This window comes from Apteryx mantelli, chromosome 7, assembly GCF_036417845.1.
Source record: "Apteryx mantelli isolate bAptMan1 chromosome 7, bAptMan1.hap1, whole genome shotgun sequence".
Lineage (NCBI taxonomy): Eukaryota > Metazoa > Chordata > Aves > Apterygiformes > Apterygidae > Apteryx > Apteryx mantelli.
The window spans coordinates 4,281,342-4,304,730 of NC_089984.1; the positions used below are offsets into that span (position 1 = coordinate 4,281,342).

General features: G+C 43.0%; 1 protein-coding gene across 1 annotated transcript in view; it reads right to left on the reverse strand.

Annotated features, from left to right (window-relative positions):
* Nucleotides 1-23,389, reverse strand: part of LOC106485155 (protocadherin-15-like) — a 335,439-nt gene that overhangs the window by 44,505 nt on the left and 267,545 nt on the right. Inside the window, exons 23-27 of the mRNA XM_067299667.1 lie at nt 20,150-20,290; nt 18,621-18,733; nt 13,431-13,540; nt 12,596-12,736; nt 7,081-7,208 (exon numbers count right to left, since the gene is read on the reverse strand). Coding sequence (XP_067155768.1) covers nt 7,081-7,208; nt 12,596-12,736; nt 13,431-13,540; nt 18,621-18,733; nt 20,150-20,290 — 633 coding nt within the window. The remainder of the gene's footprint in view (nt 1-7,080; nt 7,209-12,595; nt 12,737-13,430; nt 13,541-18,620; nt 18,734-20,149; nt 20,291-23,389) is intronic.

Consider the following 23,389-nt stretch of genomic DNA (forward strand, 5'->3'; position numbering starts at 1 on the left):
TGCCCAGGCAAAAAAACAATCCCAGTATACTCTCCGTACATATCATTTATATATCCATCCCCAGGAATTTTACATATTTGTTTTATAAATTGCTTTAGATAAGTATATTGCGCAACAGCTTAGATAAATTCCTTTCAAGGATTACGTTTAAGTACACAGTAATTTGTGTTCTCCTCTGTGCCATTAGGGAAAAGAAGCTGTAGCATAAAACGACTGCTTTATTTTGCCGGTGAATATTGCAATATTCAAAGAAGAAGAAAGGAACAGGTTACATGAGGAAGCATATCAGGATGGGACACAAAATACAAAAAAGGTCTGAAAAGAAAATTTGATCGACCGCAAGAATCAAGTTTCCTTCAAGATATATAACTGCATTACAGACTCCGCTGTTTCTATTATCATCAACCTCAGCTGGCTTCATACTAGAGTCATTTATATCAAATTTGGGTGAATGACTTCGAGGGGCTTCGATTCACAGGCATTTATTCTGGGGCCGGCTTCCTTTTCTGCAAAGATTTTCAGTACAAAAATACCCCAGAAGCTAAGGAGAAATGCAGAGGAAAAAAAAAAGCCTCAACTGCTTTATTAGAATTAGGACCTCTGATATTTGGTCATTTAAATGCACTTCAACAAACAAAAGCAGAGAGATGAATACTGTAAAAGAAAATGTTTAAAAAGAAAAGGCTAATAACACCATTACAGAGTGAAAAGTGAATGCCCTCTAGTAATCTCCCTAAAGATAATGTGGTTTTTGGTTTTGCTTTCATAAAGCAGACTGAAAATGTTGCGTATGCGCTAAAGGAAGCCTGGTCCTAATTCTGAGGAGAAAACTGGGACGTATATGAAAATGCCTGTGGCTAAGCAAAAAACCCTAAGTTTAATATAATGAAAATGCAAAGAAAACCTCAAACTGCGAAAGTCATGAGTACTGCGTTTGTTTTTCATTAACATGTTCATAACGGAAAGCATGCAACGGCCTTGAATCTCAGCAACGGGCTCTTAGGTATGTCGAAAACCCTGGAAAAAAAGAGAATCACAGAAAAAAGGAGAAAACAGAAAAGGTTATTATAGCAGCAATCCCCATCCGTTCTGCCCGACCCCCGAAACTCTGCTCCAGGCACACGCACGGAACGGTAATTCAAGCCATTCTGCAAGACTGCCGTTCCCGCTGTCTCGTCCCCGCAGGTCCAGCTGCAACATTTTCGGAGCGAAAAAGGAAGGCGGAAAAGCGGCCACCGAGACGTCCTACGGCTGTCCTACCACCACGGTTCCCAGGTGCCCTCGTTTCAGGAGAGAGCGGGCAATTCTTGTTCAGAAAGCGGTTTGATCCCTTATCAAGGCTCCCAAATTAGGATACGCGCGTGGTTGAAAATCAGTGCAATCCTTTGGGTTTTGACAAATCATGCTTATAGAGAAGAAGAAAGGGAGCTTCTCATAGGAGGTTTTTTTTGTATTTTTCAGAAAACTGGAACTAGCCTGTTAGTACGGGAATATTATTTTTAGGATTACTCAGAGGTGTCGGAGTCCAGCTCAAATTATCCTCCAGAAATTCCCAGAGAGCACTTAAAAAGCTTCTTTTGCTTAAACCCCGTGGTCTTGCATCAAATCACCGACCTGGACTCAAGAGATCTCATCCATTCGCTGTACATCTTTGATAGACTTTGGGGAAAAAGTGGAGGCTGATGGAAAAACTAAATTGAAAGCATTCTGCAAAGGACGATAAAACAGCAGAAGAGAGGAGGAAGAAGGAAAGAATATTGTGCAGAATTATTTACAGAAAAAGACGGCTGGGGGAAGTCGTTTGTCCATTTGAGATGGGAGAATGGGCCTCAGCCGTCACTGCAAGAAAAACGGAATTTATCGCAGCGCCACGTTTCCTAGTGAGCTATTAGCAATATACACACGGTCTTTAAGACCTCAAGGACTTAAGGCTCAGTTAAAAAGGGCCATTTAAATAAATACATTCTTGTACAGATCTGCTTTCGTAGGACACTCACTTTGAAAAAAAAAGGAGCTTGAACTCGGAAGAATATTAAAGCTCATTATTAAATAAAGTCACTTTTAATTACAATTAATTTGGTTAGCGATCTGCCATGCGAGTTGCTCTAAATGAATCTGATTTTTTTTAAAGAAAAAGATAAAAACTTGACAACAGTTTTTTTTTTTAATTTATAGCAATTGTCCTAAAAATCTGGAGAAAACATCGTTTTACCCTAATTCTCCAAAAAAAGACATTATCTTCCAATGAATATATGTAAGAGAATGCTTTCTGCTCCCAGCAGAATTGCTGCAACTCTCAGACCGGGGAGAAGCAATCTGTGGCATTTGCCTTAGTCACATACCTAACTGTTTTGACGATGAGAGACGTGTTTATCCAATATTTGATTGGCCTTTTTGCCTCTAAATTCTATTTGTTTGTAAGATTATGTACTCAGCACTAGTTTGCTGCTTTCCCTGCAATTTTTTTTTGTTGCATTTGACCCATGGCAGTTGGTTTATTTTTTATTCCTAGTGTTACCCGCTAGGTTCTCTCTGTCGTTACTTCTGCCAAGACCGGGGGGGATCATAGAATATTTTTCGAGAAGAGAAACGCAACCGTGCTTTGATGGAAAAGAAAGCAGAACTTTGCTCAAGCCACGCAGAGAACAGAATGACTTAAGCAACTGAACACACAAATGTTCAGTAGCGGCACATTTGTGATAAATTTTTCTCAAAGTGATTTACACCAATTGCTATATTAAAATTAATGACTACGGCAAATCATGAAGCACAGTTAAAGAGGAACAAATTGTCTTTTTTTGTTGGTTTTTTTAACATGAGAGGTGTACTGTTTGTGCGGGGCAGTAAGGCTTGTCGTCTTAATTTTATATCAATTACACACATGGAGAACGAGCCATTCTCACGTGTCAATAATGTTGTGAATAGCTAATTAAATGCCAAAACCTGACGGAGCTGGAGACCTACCCCCAGTCTGAGAGGGGTGAGAGCGGCAGCTCTCCCCGATTATTTTTCTTTTCAAGCTTTTGCAGAACTACGGACGTTTTAGAAACACACAACACTATTTCTCTCGCGCTTGGTGTAACCCACAACACGTCTAAAATAAAGACACGGAATTTCCACCAAGATGGTAAAACACTTTTTGGACCTCCTTAGTGACTGCACCGAAAACCACCTGCACGTCCATCTTTCCCGACTCGCTCCTCTCAGCCCATCTTTTCCATCTCCCGTTTGATAAAGGGGGATAATTATATTAGCGTAAACTACCGCTAAGCGATAACTGCCGGCAAGCGCCTGCCACTGTGATTATTATGCCTAACTAATTTAATTACAGCAATGGCAAATAAAAGCAGACATACTCTAAATCACAGCTAACCGCAGGAGCCACATCAATGTCTAGACATCCGCCATTCAAACTAGCTGCTAATAACCCGTCCGTCCGTCGGTGTTTTCTTGCGGTTGTTCCACCAGGAGCGACCGGATGACACAAGCCTGCTTGCAAACTATCATCACCTTGCGGTAAATCTGACTCTTATTTTCAAGGCAATGGCTTAAAGAGCAGCATAAAAACCTCTCTACAGCTACCTACTTCAGTTATCGCCCATCACGTTACAACTCATTGCGGCTGTCAAAACTGTAGGGCTACCAAAGAAAACTGAAAGATTCACAAAATCAAAATATTCTGAATTGCTGAGGGGACGTCCGTGATGGCAATCATTGAACATTCTCCTCCAGAGTTCTCCTCCAAATCAACATACTTCCATATAGATCTCCGGCACGTGCTGGGCTGTAACGAAACCCCAGAAAGGTCCCCAGAATCACAGATGACCTGTGCAAAACCTGGCTGCGAGTGAGGAGTACACTGAGGCATCATTTGCTGCATTCATGCTTCACAAATTATACCATCAAATTGATCCTTGGTACCTACCACATCATTACATACGCAGCAGGAGAAATTAAAGGGGCTGGAAACAGCCATGTAATGACATGTGTTCACAGAAGACAGGACCAGTCATTCCACTTTCAGTTGCTATTTGCTCTCCACCTTCCTGCTAATAAATTCATTTTGGATGACCCAACTCGCCTTTCCTCTTTCCCCTAGATGAAGGCAGGCTGGCTAGCCTGCTCCCACCCGTGCTCCAGGACCCGCTGCCGAGTCCCCTGTCAGGTCACAGGGGGCTGAGGTGTCCTAATCCATCACCGACCAGCCAGAAGCAAACCAGAGGGAGCCGGAGCCCTGCTTTGAAACTGAGAACTTTTTTGGAGGAGGTCTGATGGACAACATCTTCCACCACACCAGAGAAAGGCCTTTCTCACTAAAGGAGCCAGCACATGCTTTCAATATCAGGGCTTCCAACCAGCCTGCCAAAAGGCCCTTCACCACGGCAAACATGGGACTTGTGCTGCAAGTGTTGCCCATCCGCATCACCCCTAATTTCTGACCTTTGGTTTCATTCAATTAATGACTCCACTTTTACCCAAGTACTCCTTTTCCTCAGATATATTTGTAAAATCTCTTCCTATTTCTCTAAGTCTCTGGCTAGAGATGTCCCATTCTGTTGTCTTCTTAGATGACTTCAACAGAGCACCATACTGAGCTAGAGAAAGGTTTCCTTCTGTTATCGTGGCAGGCACATCCATTCTTGTATTTCAAAAATCGCCGTGTTTTAGCAGTTTCAAAGCAGGGGAGGGTAGCATGGGTAGATTTGACTGATGGAGAGCTGCAGAGCTTTGGGGTCCTCTTGGTTACCTCCTTGGTACCTCCTCTTGGGTCCATATCCCTGGAGCTCAGTTTCTCCCTTGTTCAAGCTCTGAGCAGGCAACATCCACTTTGGAAGAGCTCCCGTATTTCCGGTCGTCCTTTCTCCACACTGATCCTTGCTTCTCAACGTCCTCCTCTTCTTTCTACATCCACAATCATTGCATATATGCTGTTTCGTTCTCTCTCTCCCCTATTCTACTTTATTTCACATTAAAAAGAAGCAAGCAAGCAAAATCACTCTCTGTGGCCTTAGTTTGTCTAAGTCAAGTCCCCAGAGAAAATCTCTGCCAGTTCTTCCAGGTCTCCCAGCCCAGGAGTTTCTGGGACTCGGCTGGCTCCCAAAATCCCTTCCAGAGATATGCAATGAATGTGACTCATTTTGACTGATTTTTCAGGCCACAAGGTCATCGATTATGTTCATATCTTCCCTTGTCTCTCCAGCAATTTCTGCCTTTCCCCTGCTTTACGCTCTGTAAAAATCTGATCATTTAATTATTAATACCTCTAGATTTTTAACTTCCTAATTTAGAGTATTTTGGAGCTAGGTTCCAGCTCCATGTGAGAGAAAATGCAAGTTTCCTTCATCATCTTCATTTCTCCATCAGGACACTGTTGTGTTTTACAAATCTTTTGGCTACTATATGAACGCAATCAAATAGAAGAGGGCCAAGTGGTTGCCCTCCTTGTTACTGCTTCCAACGCTTGGACAAGTCGATCACTTCAAAAAAAGGAGAACTTTGTCCTAAATTATTATTTTCACTCAAGAAAGTAAATCCAGGTGTTCACTGAACATGAAATATCTTCACTGGTCACTTCAACATTTCTTTCCGTGATCTATTCCATCTTTACGGTATGCAAGAGTCACCCAGTTGAGGATGCAAGAGTCATGAGAAATATAGCGCAGTTAACATGAGTTGCCTTCTTGCGATACCAAAGTAGGAGACGGATCCATACCTCGTCTCTGATAAAGTGCTGTTTTGTCCTTATTTTCTTTTCCCTGAATTGGGTTGTCCTCTTTTCTCTCTTAATACGCCCTACTCTTCTACAGACTTTGGTTTCTCCCCTCTCCTGTGCAATTTCTCAAGCATCCCGCCTCACTTGGAGAACCAAACCTTGACAGCCGGCTCTGCAATACCGACAGCACAGTAAATGCCTTTCCTGTGACCTGACTACGCAAAGCATCCGCTATGAAACCATTACAAATAGCAGTCTTTGACCTTCAGGTTTTCAAGCAGAATCTGTCATTTACAGATAAAAAGAAGAACCAAAGAAGCCAAGAGTTAATTAACAGAGTCACTGCTGCACCGCGAGAATGCTGGATTTTGTTTAATACAAGGAAAACACCGGCTCAGTTCAGAGTCCATTACTTTTTTGGTAACAATGATTTTACACTTCAGTTTAAAATAAACACCTGAGGATACACTGAGAACATGCACAGAAAATCTATCAGTTCCTTCTCAGAACTACTCAGATTTCATTTAAGAACTTCAGCAACTATTAATGAGCACAGAAGACGAAAGCAAGCGTGTTTACAACTCTTACTGAGCCCCTAGTTTCCCCATTAGCATGGAAATTTAAATATTGTCTATAATGCAAGTAATGTGCACACTTCATTAATGTTCTTAAAAGTTTCAACTTGGAAAAAAGTACTCCTTAAATTCTTATCACCTGAACTCCTCAAGAAGAGCCATTCATTTTATTAATACTTGTTAACACTAATTGAAATGAATATTGCCTTTCACTAACAGAAGAATTCCTTTTTATTCTGAAGGACAGAAAAAAAGGCTAGTACCACTGCCTGCTGAAAAAGCTTAGAATAATAAATTACGCTCTGATTTCCCGCAACTTAAATTTTGCAGATGTTTTTCTCAAGGTATTATTTCTAACACACAATGCTATTCCATAACTCACTTGGTAATTTCTTCATTTGGGCAGAAACGAATCTTTAGAATAAGCACAAGCACTGCACGTTCTAGACGACTGTTTTTTGCTTGGCTTACATTGAACCGAGTCTTCATAGTTCATACAGCGTTAGGAAGCAAACCTACTCAAAATGTGAGCTACGGTGGCTTCTTTCCCGTAGTCAACGTGAAACTATTTCCCACCTTTCTAGCATCTCTGGGCTTATTTTGGGAAGGGCTACCTAGCACAACAGCCTACATCACAGAGCATTTCATAGAAAACAAAGAGCTTTTATTCTAACCTATCTTCTTCTCTGATGCTAATTATATCCCATATGTAATGTTAATTATATCCTATATATTATCTTGAATTCTTCCTTTTTTTTTTTCAACCATATATTTCAAAAATGTCATTCTCACCTTAACTTTGAGCACGGAAGAAAACATTCTCGCGTCTTCAGACACTCCTCCAATGTACAGTTTTTTGGTAAAGACAGGGGCATGGTCGTTCTCATCCTGCACTTCAATGAACACCTTGGCTGTGTTACCTGAAACGGGGAAATAAAAGCACGGGTGCGTCACTGGGAGGAAATCTTCGGCACCTATCGCATCTCATAGAGTTTGCTGTGTTTTAGAGATAAAGCAGCACCTAAAACAAGTGCACTGATAACACCGTAAAAACCAATACCTCCAAAATAATGGCACATCTGGTAAGAAAAGGATGAACCTGGCATAAACCAAGGGATTTTGTGTAATTTTTTTTTTAAATCTACCTTTATTGGTTTTGCATTTCCTTTTTTTTTTTTTTTTTTGACTGAACCTTGATTTAACTTTGAGCTAAAATTTGCTTCCATGTAGAAGATTCCCATCACCTGTACACGAGGAATTAGGGCCAGTGGAACAGGCATGCGAGTAAAAGGGCTGCTGCGGCTTGCTTCAGGAAGGAAGCTCTTTGGGGGAAATAATGACGAAGGACCTTCAGGTAATTTTTCAAATACAGAAAAAGGCACGAATAACAACAGCGTGCTTCAGTACTGCAGATTTTGGCCATACCATAGCTTGCTTTTCCCACTTCACGTGCTTACATTTACATATTTTAATTACTCCCAATCCCCTGCAAATCTGTAAACTCACGCGAATAGATGCAACGGTGCAGCAAAAACATCTTCTAGACAACGCAAAACTTTGCATTGCAGACCAATGCAACCTTTTCTATGCCTGCTTGCTGCCATAAGGCACAAATATCTGATTTTTTGGCCGTGCACGTGCCACACGGTCTTCATCCTTCGGGAATTCACTGTGCTAACCCAGTGCGTGCCTAAGCCTGCCTTGACCACAAACCCAGCCTATCTGGCCGGAGCACAAGAGCTTTAGTTTTAGGTTCCTCTGAGGTTTAGCACAGCTTAAAGCAAAACAGAGCTGCTAATTTGTGCTTTATTAAACCAGTTCTGGTTACCGATCTGCCACGCTGAAGGATAACGAACTCTTTCCTCTGACAGGGAAAAAAAAACCTTCCAGCAAAAATTACGGACCTACAGCAAAAATAAATAAATAAATTCAACCACGCAGTAATCTGTGCCAACATCTGCTTGTGCCTTTCTGCATTGTATAATCCAGAAAGATCGCTGGAAATAATGCCATCCAAATCATTAAAACCGCATTTTCAAGCGATACATGGCCTCATTTCGGAGCTGGTTTTCCCGCAGCACCGGAGCGCCAGGGTAGTCCAAGCATTGCCCAGGTGCCGTGCTGATCTGCGCTGGCTCCAAAACACCGTCGCTTTTCAAAAGAGCTCAGTAACTGGACTTTTAGGGGGCAAAAGATTAAAACCCAGACTATTTCTTAGACTTGCCAAAGTCACCAAAGATACTACGTCTACCAGGTGGTCCAACTTGAGGGAAACCGATGAGGACCTCACAGAAGTAATAGCAATCTGAGAAAAACCTTTAAAATATCATAGTTTTAAGAGGAAAAAAATCAAAATACCATGCTTTTAAAATGTATAAGTAGAAGGAAAAAAGAGAAAGGAGGGGAAAAAAAAAGAAAGGAAATGACATTTCCTCAAAGGAATAATCCATTATTTGCTTTTCACACGGATCTGTGCAGATAAACTAAACCTGATACAAAAGCAAATTACTTTTACGCGTGTGAAAAGCAGCTACAATCCAACAGAACGGCTTGGGCGTCTGAATAACGGGAAAAGCGGACATTTGCAGTTTCTACAATAGACTGCTACGCCTAGTCTTCCCTACTTGCCTTATGTGTATTTTAAAAAGACGCCTCTTGCCTCGGCTATGTTATTTAATACACCGAAAAAATTTTTCAATCAAAGAGCTATTATGAGGTTCTGCGAATAGTCAATTCTCTCTCTCTCATCACACCAGATTCCTAATGTTTTTGGCTGCAACGCGCAGTGAGAAACCGCAGTCCCAGTGAGAAAAATGAGGTTCCCGGGCAGGCTTTTTCATCGCATCTGCATCCTTTAGGGAAGGAAGCGATTTAAGCGGGATTACAGGCAATGTGCATAAGCGACCTTGCCCTGCTGAGCTAATAAACAGTCATATCGGTGGCTGGCACCAGGGTGCTGCCGTAGGGAAGACCCCAATCGCATCGCGTTGGGTGCTGGTAGCACTTGGCGCTTGCTAAGCTGCACGCGCTATCCGTAATGCAAATAAAACATCTTTCACGCGGCCTGTGTTATTTCAAGCCCGTCTGGGGAAACCAGCAGGAGACAGCCAAGCTGGCCAAAGGATGTCCCAAACGTAGGGCACGCTAGGCTCCAGGGAAACGATGTCTCCCAGGACTAGAAGACGAGGCTTGGGGATCTTTCAACTCCTGAGATTTGCTTAAGGAGAGCAGAAACATCCAGCCAGCTGCTCTAAGGGAAACCCGAGGATCCTTCGAAACAGATAAAACTATATAAACCGCAAACGACTAATGCAAGGAATTTCCCACGGTCCCAATAAAAAGCCAAAACCACCACCAAAAGCTCAGGTCAGAACTAGCGTGAACTAACTTTTCTACAGCCTAATCACAAACAGGCTTAGAGAAAGCTCTGATTTTCCCGCGCCGCTGTTCACCTAAGCAGCGCTACCAATGCGCTCGGTTCGCGCCAACCCTGCAGCTTCTGGACGGGCCGCAGACATCGAGTTGAGCTAAAAGCAATGCTAAAGCCTTTTTTTTTTTGGACACAGCGGCATTAGAAGCTGGTCACTAAAATTTCGATTTGAGCGTTACCAGGCTCGTTTTACATCACGCCTTTCCCAACGATGCTCGACGCTTGTCTTAGAGCGACGCGGCCATCGGTACAGCTGCTCTTCATACCCCAGCGGCTTTAACAGAAGAACTTGTTAAACAAGCAGCGGCTGCTTGCTCTGCCGGAGGGAACAGCAGATTGTTCAAAACAGCAGATTTTTTTTTTAAAAAAAGCTCCTTCTAATCAAACTGCGACTGAGAATTGTAGTTGGACAGGATTCAGCAGTAGTTTGCTTTATTACTATCTTAAAAGTCCGTCGAGCCGACGCGAGGCTTTGGCAGGCGAGGCAAAACCCCGACTGCGGCTGCGCTCCATCTTCACTTGCTAAATTTGGCAGAACCAAATAGGAATCAGCGGGAAAAACGTGGCATACCTTTTGCTTGCCCAATTCTATTTCTAAGGTGATTTAAATGAAAAAAAGAAAAAAACCACGCTGGTTTTTAAACTATGCAGCACCCATGAGAAGCAGGAGAGAGATGTTGTTTTAAGAGCAATCGAGGCATAAAGAGCGCATGCAAAAATAAAAGCAGCAGGGTGGAGGGATGATGGTGGGACTGCCAGCGATGCCAGGAGCTTCAGAACAAAGACGCAGGCAACGAGACCAGGGATGCAGAGGCTTTTCCAAGCCCACAACACAAGAAACCACCGATATCGCTCCCGCCGGGAAAATACTGTTTACATGGGGAACGCGCTTCACAGACCCATCCAAAAAGAGATAAGCTACAGAAGAACCACCAAAAATACTCCCTCTGGAGCATTGACTGGGAGAAGAAAAGCGAGAAAGATCTATCATGCTGCGACGGATTGCAAGGCAGCACCTTCATTTTGCAGAACATACGCTGCTTCACGCAGTTTTGTGAAATTCCCTTTTTCTACCAGTTTTTCATCTTATCCAGTGAGGGTGAACTGAAAGATCCTATCTGGAAGCTAATAATTACGATCCTAATTTGTCCTCTGGTAGCCCAAAACAGATCAGGGCTCCATCGTGCGAGACAACCCAAGATGCAAATAGAAGACGCAAAAAAGCCAACATACTTAGCAGTCTAAATCAAGCTGAATTAGAAAAAGCTGTTAATACTTAAGATCATTCAGGGTTCAGCATTGCAAGGTGCTGATTCCTCAAGCCTGTATTCCCATCTTTTAAATTCAGCATTGTCAGAAAACCTAAGGCACCCATCCCCAAAGCTGCAGAAGACACCATTTCAGCGTCACCAAAGCCTACGGTGATGCCCTAATTCTGCCTCACCTGCTTCCACCGCAGTTCATCGATTCAGCGCCACCAAACTCTGACCTACTGCGTAACTTAATTAAAACTTGTCAAAGAAGGAAAAGGTGACGAGAAAATAGAAAGGCATACATCAAACATAGGAACCATACCTAGAGGTCAAGGGATATCCAATACATGGAGATAAGCGATTTATTGCTGCACAGTTAGCCAGATACCTGTGAAATATTTTTTTTCAGTGCATATTCAAAACTTGATATGTATCAGACCCTAAAAAAATACATATTATATATGTTGTTTCCACATAAGGTTTGTGAGGAGGTGAGAAAATTAGGCAAGTGAACACGCTTCCGCAAGCAGCGATGACTTGTTTGTACATGGAAACAGAAAAAGGTGTATTCAGGACCCTGGTAAAATTAGAAACACTAATATTCCAGGGAGGTGACGTTTTCACCAGGGAATTTCTATCAATGCCATCTCTTTCTGCTTACCGGCAAAGACGACCACCAGCACTAATGGATATTTTCTTCCGGTTAAGGATCTCTGCTTTGTAAATGGGAATCTCGAGCCCAGAAGAAACTTAGGAGGAACGGTCCTAATCCAATGCCCTCTTTTCTAAGTCATTTTTTCTGTTTTAAACGTGTCTGTTCTCAATTTATGGGGTTTCTGTTCAATAAATTTCAGAACTACTTCAACTGCTTTAAGTCAATATACTATCGTATGACCAGGCATCTCAAAATCAGCTTTGAATATTATTCTTCCAACATCACATTTAGTGGTTTAGGTGCACTTCATGCCTTTCACTCTACCACAATACTTGTCCGATAATAAATAGCATAGAGTAAAATAATTCATCACAAACTGATTAGGCACAGTTGACATGCATAAGGCATCTCTCTTCACTGCATACGGCCTGGCTACTTTTGAGAGAAATAAAACCTTAACCGGATCTCTCCCAAGCACAAAGATATGCAGTAAACTGTTGCTAGCTTTCTTCTTCCCTACCTCTCCAAATATATATTAACGATGGCTATAATAACGTACAGAATCCTCTGCTGTTGATACAGTTAAGCCTGCGACCCTTGCAAAATCCCTATGCATTATGTCACGTGTACACAAACTCACATACACGCTTCTTGCTTAAGGAAGAAGAAATATCCGTGATCACGCATACGCTCAGTTTCCTCAAATCTTCCCTGGGTTATGCGGGTAGCATAGGAAAGCCTGATAAATTCAGTCTAACTGCAATCCACTGTACAGTCTCTCCGGTTATAGTCTGTCACCCAATTTCATGGTATATTCCAAAACATTTGGAGGAGGGGAAAAAAAAAAAAAGACAAATACAGAGCAAAAATACAGGATCTGTAAATAAAGCTCTCTTCTGCCTGGAGGTATTGCAAAAAAAAAAAAAACAAAAACAAAAGCAAAAAAAGCATTCTTGCTATTAAACTTACTTTTGGAAGGGACACGCAGATTGGACTGGACCACTTGCAAGGAGTCTGCTTGAACTCGAAGCTCATAACTCTTCACGCTTTCATAGTCCAGAGGCTTTTTAACAGAGATCACGCCCGTTCTGTTGTTAATAGCAAACACATCTGAAATCCAGCAAAAACAAAAGTGACTTTCTAAGACCCATAAATGTTTTTTTCCCCTTTTTTTTTTAATGCTAAGAGTTTCTCTTTTGGTGAGGGCACTGAGGCTGCCTGCAGGAATCCATGGCAGCACTCCTGAGAAAGATGCCAACAGTAGGAGAGAGGTTTTCACCGTTTAGGTGCTACAGATAGCAGGCTCGAGTTAGGGAATGGAGAAGACATAGATCACACGTATTTACAGTTTTACAGTATTAATAAACGTAAGCTGCAAGGGTCCTGAGCTTCCCAAGAGAGAAAGGTAGGCACGAGCTGACCACGTTGTTCCTAAAAGCACGCTCAAAAGGACATCACGCACCTTGAAGGATAGGAAGAGTAGGAACTTAATACCAACCAATACATAGGTGACACTATGCAGACAAAAAATATCACAAGTTTTACCCAAAGGAAGCATAACTAGGGGAATCACTGCCACTTTCCAAGGAGCAAAGTCTTCCCGTGCTCCTCAGCTATATGGGGCACCTGCATGGCTTTGCAGGGAGCTGATCTCTAAAGGCTCAACAACAGCATGAAGGAAATCCTTACTGCCTGGACGTGGTAGGGATGAGGTGGGATTGTGTCTCGGAAGCTTTATTGCTCATCGGCGCTTCTCGAAGACTTCTAACGCATGCGTTGTAAGGCTGTAAACACCGGTACTCACCCTCCTCGTTTCCCGAAACGATCGAATAGACAATAGTCTGGTTCAGGGCAGCCGCAATGACCACCGCGACCACGGTCCCCTTGGGAGCGCTCTCGCTCACTGGCGGCGGTCTGCGGGATCGAACAGAAGGATTTGCGTTACCTCCCACTTGCCCGCGCAGCGGCGGACGGACAAACCTCTTCCTCGCATCAGCATTTTTATCGTTTGAACGTTGAGCAAGGTAGCGAAGCCTGAGAAGGCGCCTCCACGGGAATTTCTACTCTTTAGAAACGCCTGCATGTTTCCCCGCTAACCCTTTTCTGTACTAAGACGCTCCTCAGGAAATCAGCTGCAAATCCGAGGGTGCGTCGAGCCCTTCCATTCTCTTTTAAGCATTTAGTAAATTATTTCCAACTCACTGATCGCTGATTTGGGGGGGGGAGGGAATAAAAGGAAAAATAAAAGTATTACACCACTAACTGATCTGTATCTCATGCTTTTTGTACCCTCCAAACACTTAAAACGGAGCCTCTCGTATTCAGGCATAATTTCCATCACAAATAAGTAATGAGTTTTCTCCCAAAACGTGGCAAAGAATTACTTTGCTCTGCGCCTCCTATGGTTCAGATGCTAGCTTCTAAAAAAAAATAGAATAGAATAGAAAAGTAGCATTTTGAAAGGTTTTCCTCAAGGAAACCCCAACTAGTTCCGAATGAACGAAGGGTCTCTACAGAAACGCACTGAAAAGAAGAGCGAAAACCTAAGGATTACTTCCCTTGCAGTCATTTCCCCCATCCACCTAGCTTCAGCAGAAGAAATACAGGGACTTCGCAGCAACATATGATAAAGGGGGCCTTCGCCAGCCAAAGAAAGGGGATAAGCAGTACGTGCCGTATTTTCGGTTAAGGAATCTGTCCTAACGTACTTAAGCTGCAGTCTTATTAAAACTAGCATTACGGGGGGAAGAACGCTCTTGCAAGCTGAGCCGCGTGGGATCATATAACGGCAACTGCCCTCAAGCAGCGTCCTTGCTGTCTTTTCACAAAAAAAAGCGGACGATAATCCCGCTTTTATTCAAGCGCGCTGGCAGAGAGCGGATCTCCCTGGCTCCCATCCTTCCGCCTGCCTCAATCGTGCCATCGGCAGCAGAAACAAAACCCCTGGTTGCTACTTGATGCATTAAGCTGCAAAACCAGCGCTGCAGAACACTTCTGAAGGTGCATTTTTACAAATAAAACTGTTAATCTCGGAGGCAGAAAAGAAAACGTTGCAAACCCAAAGGCATTTCGAGCGGTAGCTCCCTTGATGAGGTCCGAAATGCAGGCCAGGAAGGCAAATAAAGATCCATTTCATGCCTCAGCCTTTCCCCCTGAACCCTTTAACTACTCTCAAACTTTCAGCTTCCAGTAGGCACAACAGAGTTCGGCACAAAGACACAGTGATTAATTTTTTTCTTCCTGGAAAAGAATATTTTCTTCTAAATTAAAAAGGTATTTCCCAAGCAGTTGGTCTTCAAAGCCTGCTGAGAAGCGTCATGTCTTCCCTCCTATTCTTATATCCTCACTTTCTGTCTCAATCTTCAGATCAGTTCAAGACATTCTGACCTTTTCCTGGTATTTCTCTCTAAAACACACGGCAGGGGAGTTTAGACATTGCTACAGCGAGCCCATGTCACAACCCGTTATCTCGGGAACTAAATGTCACATTTTATTCCCGCCAACTCTGTCATCAGGCCTAATGCATTTGTGTGATCCCGCCGATCTTCCCAAATTCAAGCTAAGGACATGAAGGCCGAAATACTTCCATCGGGATTACTACAAAAGCAAAAAGCGAGAAAAATCCCTGCCAAGCACAATGTAGGACTCTCACGCACGAGAATCCGCCAGGCGGACCGATATCGATACGCCCAATGCTGCGACCAAGGATGACGCCGTGGTTCTGCTCTCTCATAACACACCTCGAACGCTGGGATGAGTTCACATGACATTAGTGTTGGTATTTCTACGCCATATTCCATAGCTTGGAGATGCTGTTCTGCATCAAAACTGTCGCCAACGGTACTTCACCCGCTTCGATTTGAACAAGGGACATTCGCTGCTGCTGTCCTCACTTCTGAGGAGACCTCGTGGAGAGGTCTCATCAGAAGAGATGTGGAGAGATTAACTGGTTCCCCTCCCAGGAACAATTCATCTTTTCTCAATAATTATATTTTTCTCTCATTGAGTTTAAAGGCAGATGAGTTAGTCGAATACTCACGATGAGAGCAAAACAATTTCCTTCTGCTGGGCCTCCGATGCGCACAACGTTGGAGACGCTGTTCTCTGCCGGGCGGCGCTTTCTGAACGAGGCGCTGAATGCGGGAGATTTCACGGATGAAAAGCTTCCCCTGCCCTAAACGCCTACGCGCCGGATACCCCGTTACCTATTCCACAATTAGAATAACCGCTTGACTAAACGACAGATTGAGAAAAGCTTCTTTGAATAACGCTTCCAATCGACTCCCGATACGCCTCCGTAATTTCGTTTTGTGAAGTCCTATGATACATAGCAATTTGCTCAGGTGAGAGCTGCCTACGGCGTTGGCAGATTTAATTAAGTGGAAAACATTACAGCGTATCTTTTATTGAGCAATGGAGAGAGAGGTCCACCCGTCCCCAAATCTCTCTTCTGTGTGGAACATGGCCACGGTGGAGAGCGTTGATCCTACGATAGAAATAAGATACCACGCTACATTTACGTCGCGGAACAGCCTCAAATTCTCCATTTCACATATTTCCTCCTAAATTGGAACCAAACTTTAGATCTCCGTACCAGTGGGCGCAGATTTTTTTCCAACCGGACTGGGGACCTATAATGCAACGCTAAGAGGAGCTACAAGTTTCCAGGATTTTCCTTTTTCTGCTATGAAATGTCTGAACACCTGTTTAATGTGCCCGCAGGCAATAATTAGGAAGCAATGACGCCGCTTTCAGTTAACATTTCATTTCCTGCTACCGCAGCACATCGCTATTAGCGATGACCTTCTCGTTGCAAAGAGGATGTGATATTTATTAATTAACAAACCACGAAAAGAAGTCCCAGGTCCCTTTGAACTTTTATTTATTCATTTTTTTGTTTTTAAAGAGAAAGCACTCCTAAGAGGATAAGCTTGCTAAAAAAAAAAAAAAAAAAAAAAGCTCTTTATATTCACCTGAGGTTCACTTCACATCTGGTCTTCATGGTGCTGGTGCTACTAATTATGATCTGTTAATTAAGAAATGACAGTGCTGCCGCTCCCTGTTTAGGAGGAGTGGAAACTTTTGGATCAATGACTTGAGCTGGAGGTCAATGGAGAGGCATTTTGGGCAGAACCGGCGGATGAGAAGAACAACAACTTGGGAAAGGAGCTCTCAAACCAAGCAGCCGGTTTGATTTTTCCCAAGGAAGTGATTTATTGATTGTATTTATTCGATCCTTCTGTTTTTTTTTGCCTCGCTGTGCTTTGTGTTTTTGCAGGACAAGCAAACGACGCTTGCTTTGGAAAACACTTAATTTTGCAGGCACTGCTGCCGTTGGCTCCCTCACTCAAACTCCGCTTTAACATCCAAGACTGGGAGAGGGGATCCACATTGTTAATGAAGTTAAACCCCGTCTAGGAGCGCAGGAATAACCCGCGGCACCCGCTGAAGTGGGGTGAAGGAAATCGGTCTGCACCTAAAGACGCATGCACTAGAGAGAGATTTGTGGGACAAGGTGGGAATAGAAGAAACACAGTTAGTCGCCCCAAATTACGCGGTACTGCGGTGGGAGAGCCAAGGGGTACCACGCAAATCTCTGATTTCTCCTCTGCTCAACTCAGTTGCCACCTATGGAAGTCGCTTCAAGACATGGATAATAATCAAAGTCTCCCGTAGTAGAAACAGGACGCCGAGGGGAGACCTGGACACCCGGCTGCGCTTCCGACAGCGCCTAGAGCTGCCAAACCAACAGCTCAGGGCAGAGCCGCGCTTTCATCTCGCTCTCTGCCTAATGAGGCTATGCCTTTTTGATCGTGCCATCTGCTCCTCTCTTTGCTTTTATTTATTTATTTCTGATTTGCAGTACGTGCTGCAACTGCTCAGGCAGCCTTATTCCGTAAAACTGCTCCACCGTGACCATTTTTTTGCTAAATATACCGGAATGAAGTTTGCAAAAGAGCTAGAAAAACAACACGGGCGTTATTCAAATCACAGTAATTACGCAAGCCAAGATCGCTACCAACCCACTACCGAGCCACTCGTTCTGGCTCCTCCAAAAACAGGTAGCACCACTGAGCTGAGATTTACCCTCAAGACACACTGTGCCAACTAAAAATATAAGCTTGCATGAAACCTGGCAGTTTCAACTCGCAGCGCCGCCTCCCGACTTCCAGCCTCCCGCGATAAAATCGACTCCCGGCTCATGCTGCCATCCCAGTTAGCTTCTGTGATTTACCCAAGACGTGGAGCATCTTGGAAAGGTCTCGCAGCATCGTTTTTCCTTGCCTACCGTTAAGCACGGGTACCGAAATAGCTTGCTTTGCCTCCTTTCTTGAGTCGGAAAAGAACATTTTTCCTCTTCCAGTTAACTGGCCCCCTGCAACTGGGTACCCGGGCATCATACGGTACCCCGAGACTTTATATCTTTTGCAGTAAAACAGCCAAAATATGTCAGAACCTGCTGAGACTGTCACACGAGACTCTCTCAAGAAAAATCCCTCAGCTTTTACACGGAGTTTATAATTTTACACCCTTCCTTCAGATTTCATAGTTCTGTTTCATACTTAAAGCATGCTAAATTAGCAGTACTTTGCTATCTTTAATCCTATTTAAGGTATTCTTTCAAAATATGAATACTCTGATCATGAGGAAAAACGGAACTCATGTCATGGATTTTTGTCTAATCTCCGTTAAAATAGCTGGGCAAGGCTGTTCATTAGGATATACCGATATGCTGAAGCCAATAAAGCTACACCTTCCTGCAACTAAACGGCGATTGAGTAACCAGATTTAAAGGAAATAAGAGGCTGTTAGGTTCTTGAATCAGGAAAAGTTATTGCAACGTAACAGATACCTAAACCTAACAATAATTTAGGACTCACACTGACAGTACAGCATATTAATAACCAAAACACATCCGACTGGCATTCAAATGGAAACGTATTTCAACTTAAAAAAAAATAACAGTTGTAACTTGAATGCAAAAACACTTTACCTGTATTCATCCTGGGTGAACCGGGGAATTACTGACGGTTGCAGTACGGCAATTTCCACGGTGGTGGTGTTGAACTTCACGGGATCCCCATCATCATACGCAATGACAACCAACTACAAACGACACAGAAAATCACCCTCTCAGCATGGGCAAGAGCATTTCTATGTTGACTTGCAACACACTTCTTGCACAGCGAGTCAGATGAGCTTTTCTTTCACCGCAAATCATATACATTGTTGGAGAAGAACAAAAACATACAGAAAAAAAGGTGATCGCGAACCACACATTGAACCATCTGCTATAAAATTTACCAAAACACGGTGAGCTGGAATTCAAATTCTTCTATAAAATACCTTTCCAAAACACAGTAACAGCTTAAAGTACATGACTTACATTTTTTTCCCCCCTTCACATCTAATTGCAGACTGTCCTTACGTGGAAACTCCACAATCAAATTCAGCTGCTTTAATGGTATCATTTAGTTTTCCATTTAAGCAGCGGAGTGCTTTTCTAGTGAAAAAGCACGTTTATCTCCCCATAAAACCATCCAAAAAAAGTGCTGGGTAACAATTCTCTGCTGCTGCTGACAGAAACCGTTATTTAAAACTGAGGTCCGATAACAAAAAATTAACGTCAGAGGCACAAAAAAACACGTCTTGGAAAAGATCCTCAGGATGCTAGCAAAGGGATGAGCAACCAGTCCACTGAGGATGAAGTAGTGGACAGCTTCTAGCTTCCTCTCTCCCTAAATTTGTCCTTATTTCAGGAGGTCACCAGACAGAGAAGGTCCGCGCCTCCTCCTAGCAAGGGGAGTTCATCTCTCTTCTGCAAGAGTCCAAGCTGTTCTCAAACAGCCTGAAACAAAAGGAGGTATTTTTTTTTCCAGCCAATGCACAGTTTTTATTATGTATTAATTAAAACCTGAAAGAGACTTAGATTAGCAATGTCCCAAGCTCTTAAAACAACGACAGCATGCAATAGTAGTCATGCTCAGAGGACGGCTTGATAGGACTCTCAGAAGTGGAAAATAGTGATGTGGACACTTTTATATCTTTATAAATGTGCAAATAAGCCTCTCCTTAACCCTAATTTCAAAAATAAATCACTGAAAGGCAAGAAGAAACAGAACAGCTTAACGGCCGCACAGAGGGTTGGTAGGTTCCAGGTAGGAAAATCATATACAAAACCCCACACAAGACGCTTCTTTTTGCTTGCTGGCACTTCACTTAAACGCTCTATGCAGAGACTGAAAAAGGGAGAAGTGTCCCAAAGATTTTGATGAAAATCATGACAATCATATCCATCAAAAGTCATCGTCCTGACTTTGCCCCCTCCAAGACCTTTCTAAAATTAAAAAGGCTGTAAAGACATATATTAGGGAGATATTGAGTCTTGCTTTGCCTTCAAGACCCATCTCCCAGCTTCGCAAACCGTCCCGTCTCATCACTACTGCCATAGATGCCAAGGCCCTGCACAGCAATAAAATACAGGTGTGGAAGAACGACGTGCCGCCACGATAACGTTTATACCTTAAACACTGTACTGGGCTCTTCGTTGAGGTTTACCCGGGTCACTACGCGGCCCGAGTTCTCATCCACGTCAAAAATGCTGGCGCTGTAAGGGAACTGCACGACGTCCACTTTGTACCGGACTCGGCTCGCCGGCGTGCCCTGCAAGGCAAAAAGAAACCCGTTGGCACATGCTTCTGTCTTTACCCATCTCATGAAGTCAAGGTTTCAAATGCAACGCTGGTAACACAGGCCATCGCGAAGAAAACCCGCAGCCTGCCCGCCTCAGAAGGGTGCTTTTCTGGGAGCCTTCTCAAAAAGAAGTATCATCTCATGGTGACCTCCGAGAGGTCCAGCAAGGAAAAGGATCAGAGATTTGGAAAGATTTCGTTACGAAGACAGCTGAAAAAAACCAGCGTTTCGGTCACAGAGAATACATAAAAATTAAATAGACCACTGCTTTCATTTGTAACTCCTGAACTTGTTCAGCAGCAGAACAAGGAGAGTGCTTAAGGCTGGCTAACCTAGCTTTCAACAATATTTAACATATAAGCCTAGTGACCTGCTTTAACTATTTCAACAGTAACCTCCTAAATAAATAATGCTTATTTTGAAGAACATTGTTTCCGCATGTATTCGTCGTATTCCTCTCATCTCATTGCAGCAGTCACCCTCTAGGGTCCTTCAAAGGCTGTGGAGCAACCGTGCCTCCAACACAGTCCAAGAGGCAGCTGCTCCCAAATCAAATTATGTGCTAAAGGGCTAGAAGAAAAAAGGCAGCAAAGAAGAAAGGGGAGCACAGGGTTAAAGCAAAGAAAAGAATTTTTGCACACCGATACCTCACTGACTATTTTTGCAGGCACCAAAGCATGCAATGCCCAGGTACGTAGACGCTTGGACGTTTCACAAATTCAAACAAGGTTATTTGCTAGCTTCAAACAAGCATTTAGTGAAATCAGGATGATTCTAGTTTCTAAATGTCTTTGTGAGTCTGGAGCTCAGGTTCAGTTTTGATCTGTACATTGCATTTAAACAGGCAAAGCACCAAAAAACAAATTTCCATTAATAGGGAATGGGTAATGCTCACTTGTATTCAATAATGTGGTATAAAATAGCTTTGCTGTTATTGAGCATATATCCAACGCACTGCATCAACTCCCAACTATAACGAAACAGTGAGTTTGCAGTTTGCCACAGTACCTGAAACGGCTGCAAAGGTGGTTTAAACTCACTAAATCTTATGCGGTATTTGAGAACACTTTCCTGATGCAATAAAAATGCACCAAAACGCTCATACAAAATATAGAGCCTGAACAAAGAGCTTTAATGAAATGGACTTAGGATAGGCATTTTCTATCACAGTAACGAATACTACCAAGATTATAGGAACTCTGTAAGAATTTCATTGGTGGTATCAGTTTTAGAGATGTTAAAAGAGCAAGAATACTTAAGTCTAATGTCTGCATACTCCTTACTTAAGGGCACAGGAAGAACAGGTGGCAATAGGACCGCTCAGCGCGTGCAAAGACCTCTCCCGTTAACCGTCCTTACTCTTCCCGTGCCGCATTAACAGAATAAGACAGAAAGAGGAAGAGGCAGCCCGGCCATATCAGTTTTCCTCTGCCCCAAAAAACCTGTGCTAATACCTCGCACGTAATGAAAAGTGAGAGAGGGCTGGATGCAACCGAGATATTCATCGCGTTTCTGGGGAAGACTTGCGCAGGCGCTCCTCCATCACATCCCGATGGAGCATCCGTAACGTCAAGGGGTGACTAACTGCAGCGACGAGGAAAACCATTGCCTCTTTTAGCCCTTTGAGGGAATCCACCTCGGCCCACATAGGCTTTATTCGCAAGTTCGCCGGGCACTCAGCATCCGTGTCTCGTTCCCAAGCCAGCGGCACCGGGCAAGCCAGCGCCTCCAATAATCCAGAATTGGGTCTGCCAACTACGCTTCAGCGTTTGGTGAAGTAATATATGAAAGACCACGTTAAGAGTTAAAATTATTCTGCTAGACCGTGCACATTAAAGATGTGCAAATCCTTGAAAACGTAAGAAATTGCCGAGATCGTAGAGCAACAACGGTGATTATACAACTTTCCCCCTGACATTGTGTGATTTAGTTCTTCAACGTTGTAATTAAGGGGAAATTACCTGCTGAAATCCACTCTATTTTGTTTTTGAGAAACGGTCCTCACATTTGCTTGGAAGACTAAAAGCTATCATCATTAAACATCCACCCTCGAGGTAATTTGTTTTTAAATAAACAAAAATCTCAGCACGTTATTCTTCCTGATATGGCCATCAAGTTTGCTTTCCTCCTGTCATTTCTGAAAATAACAAAACTGCGATTTACTTTTATTTACTGTATTTTGGCACCGATGCAATTATAAAAAGCTCCAGAGAGATTTACTAGGGAAATTTATTTATAAGTAAGTTTTAATTATCTCAAATATTAATCATCTTTTGCTTCTGTTTTGAACTAATTTAGATGCATTCCTATGTCAACAGCAAAACTCCAATACACTAGGTAATATTCTCAAATAAACCAACATAGCAAGGAGTTTTACATGGCAGGACCCATGCCACAAGCATTTTTTTTTTCCCCCCAGCTTTTCACTCGTTCTTTGGATACCATACTAGAATTCGCTAATCACGATTTCTAAACATTTTGTTTGTTTAAAATGTGCACCACTTCTAACACACATCATGACTCGGAGGCAAAATTCTTGCTATTTTAACAGGAATTTTGTTCCAGCAATGAGTTCAGGGATGAAATCAGTTGCATAGTATGCAAAACGCCCAAAGGGCAAATTAAAAAAAAATATCGTATTCAAATATATAATTATTAGCTATTTGAACCCAGAAATTCTCCTGGGAGTTCAAGACTAATAGGAAACCTTGTTCTAAAGCTCAGCCGGCTTCAGCCGTTTCCTTTGCTGCTGCATAATTCCTTAAGTTTCCATTTGGTCTGGGGAAAACTCTGTTGGCTTGAGTTATAGCCAATGCGTAGGAAAATGTCCCCAATCCTTACGTTAGACGATGCCCATGGAGGCCGGGAGGCCACGGAGAGCGCACACGTGCACGCTTGACATAACGCTCAACTGTGCAGAGGTTGCAGAGAAAATGCAGTGCAACAAAACCATGAAAAACTGAGAACTGTAATACAACAAAGACTACGCAATGCATGATAAAGCATGTTTTCATATATATTTCAGAAAGCACTTTAAAAGGGAAGCTGAGAAGCATTAGTCCCGCCATC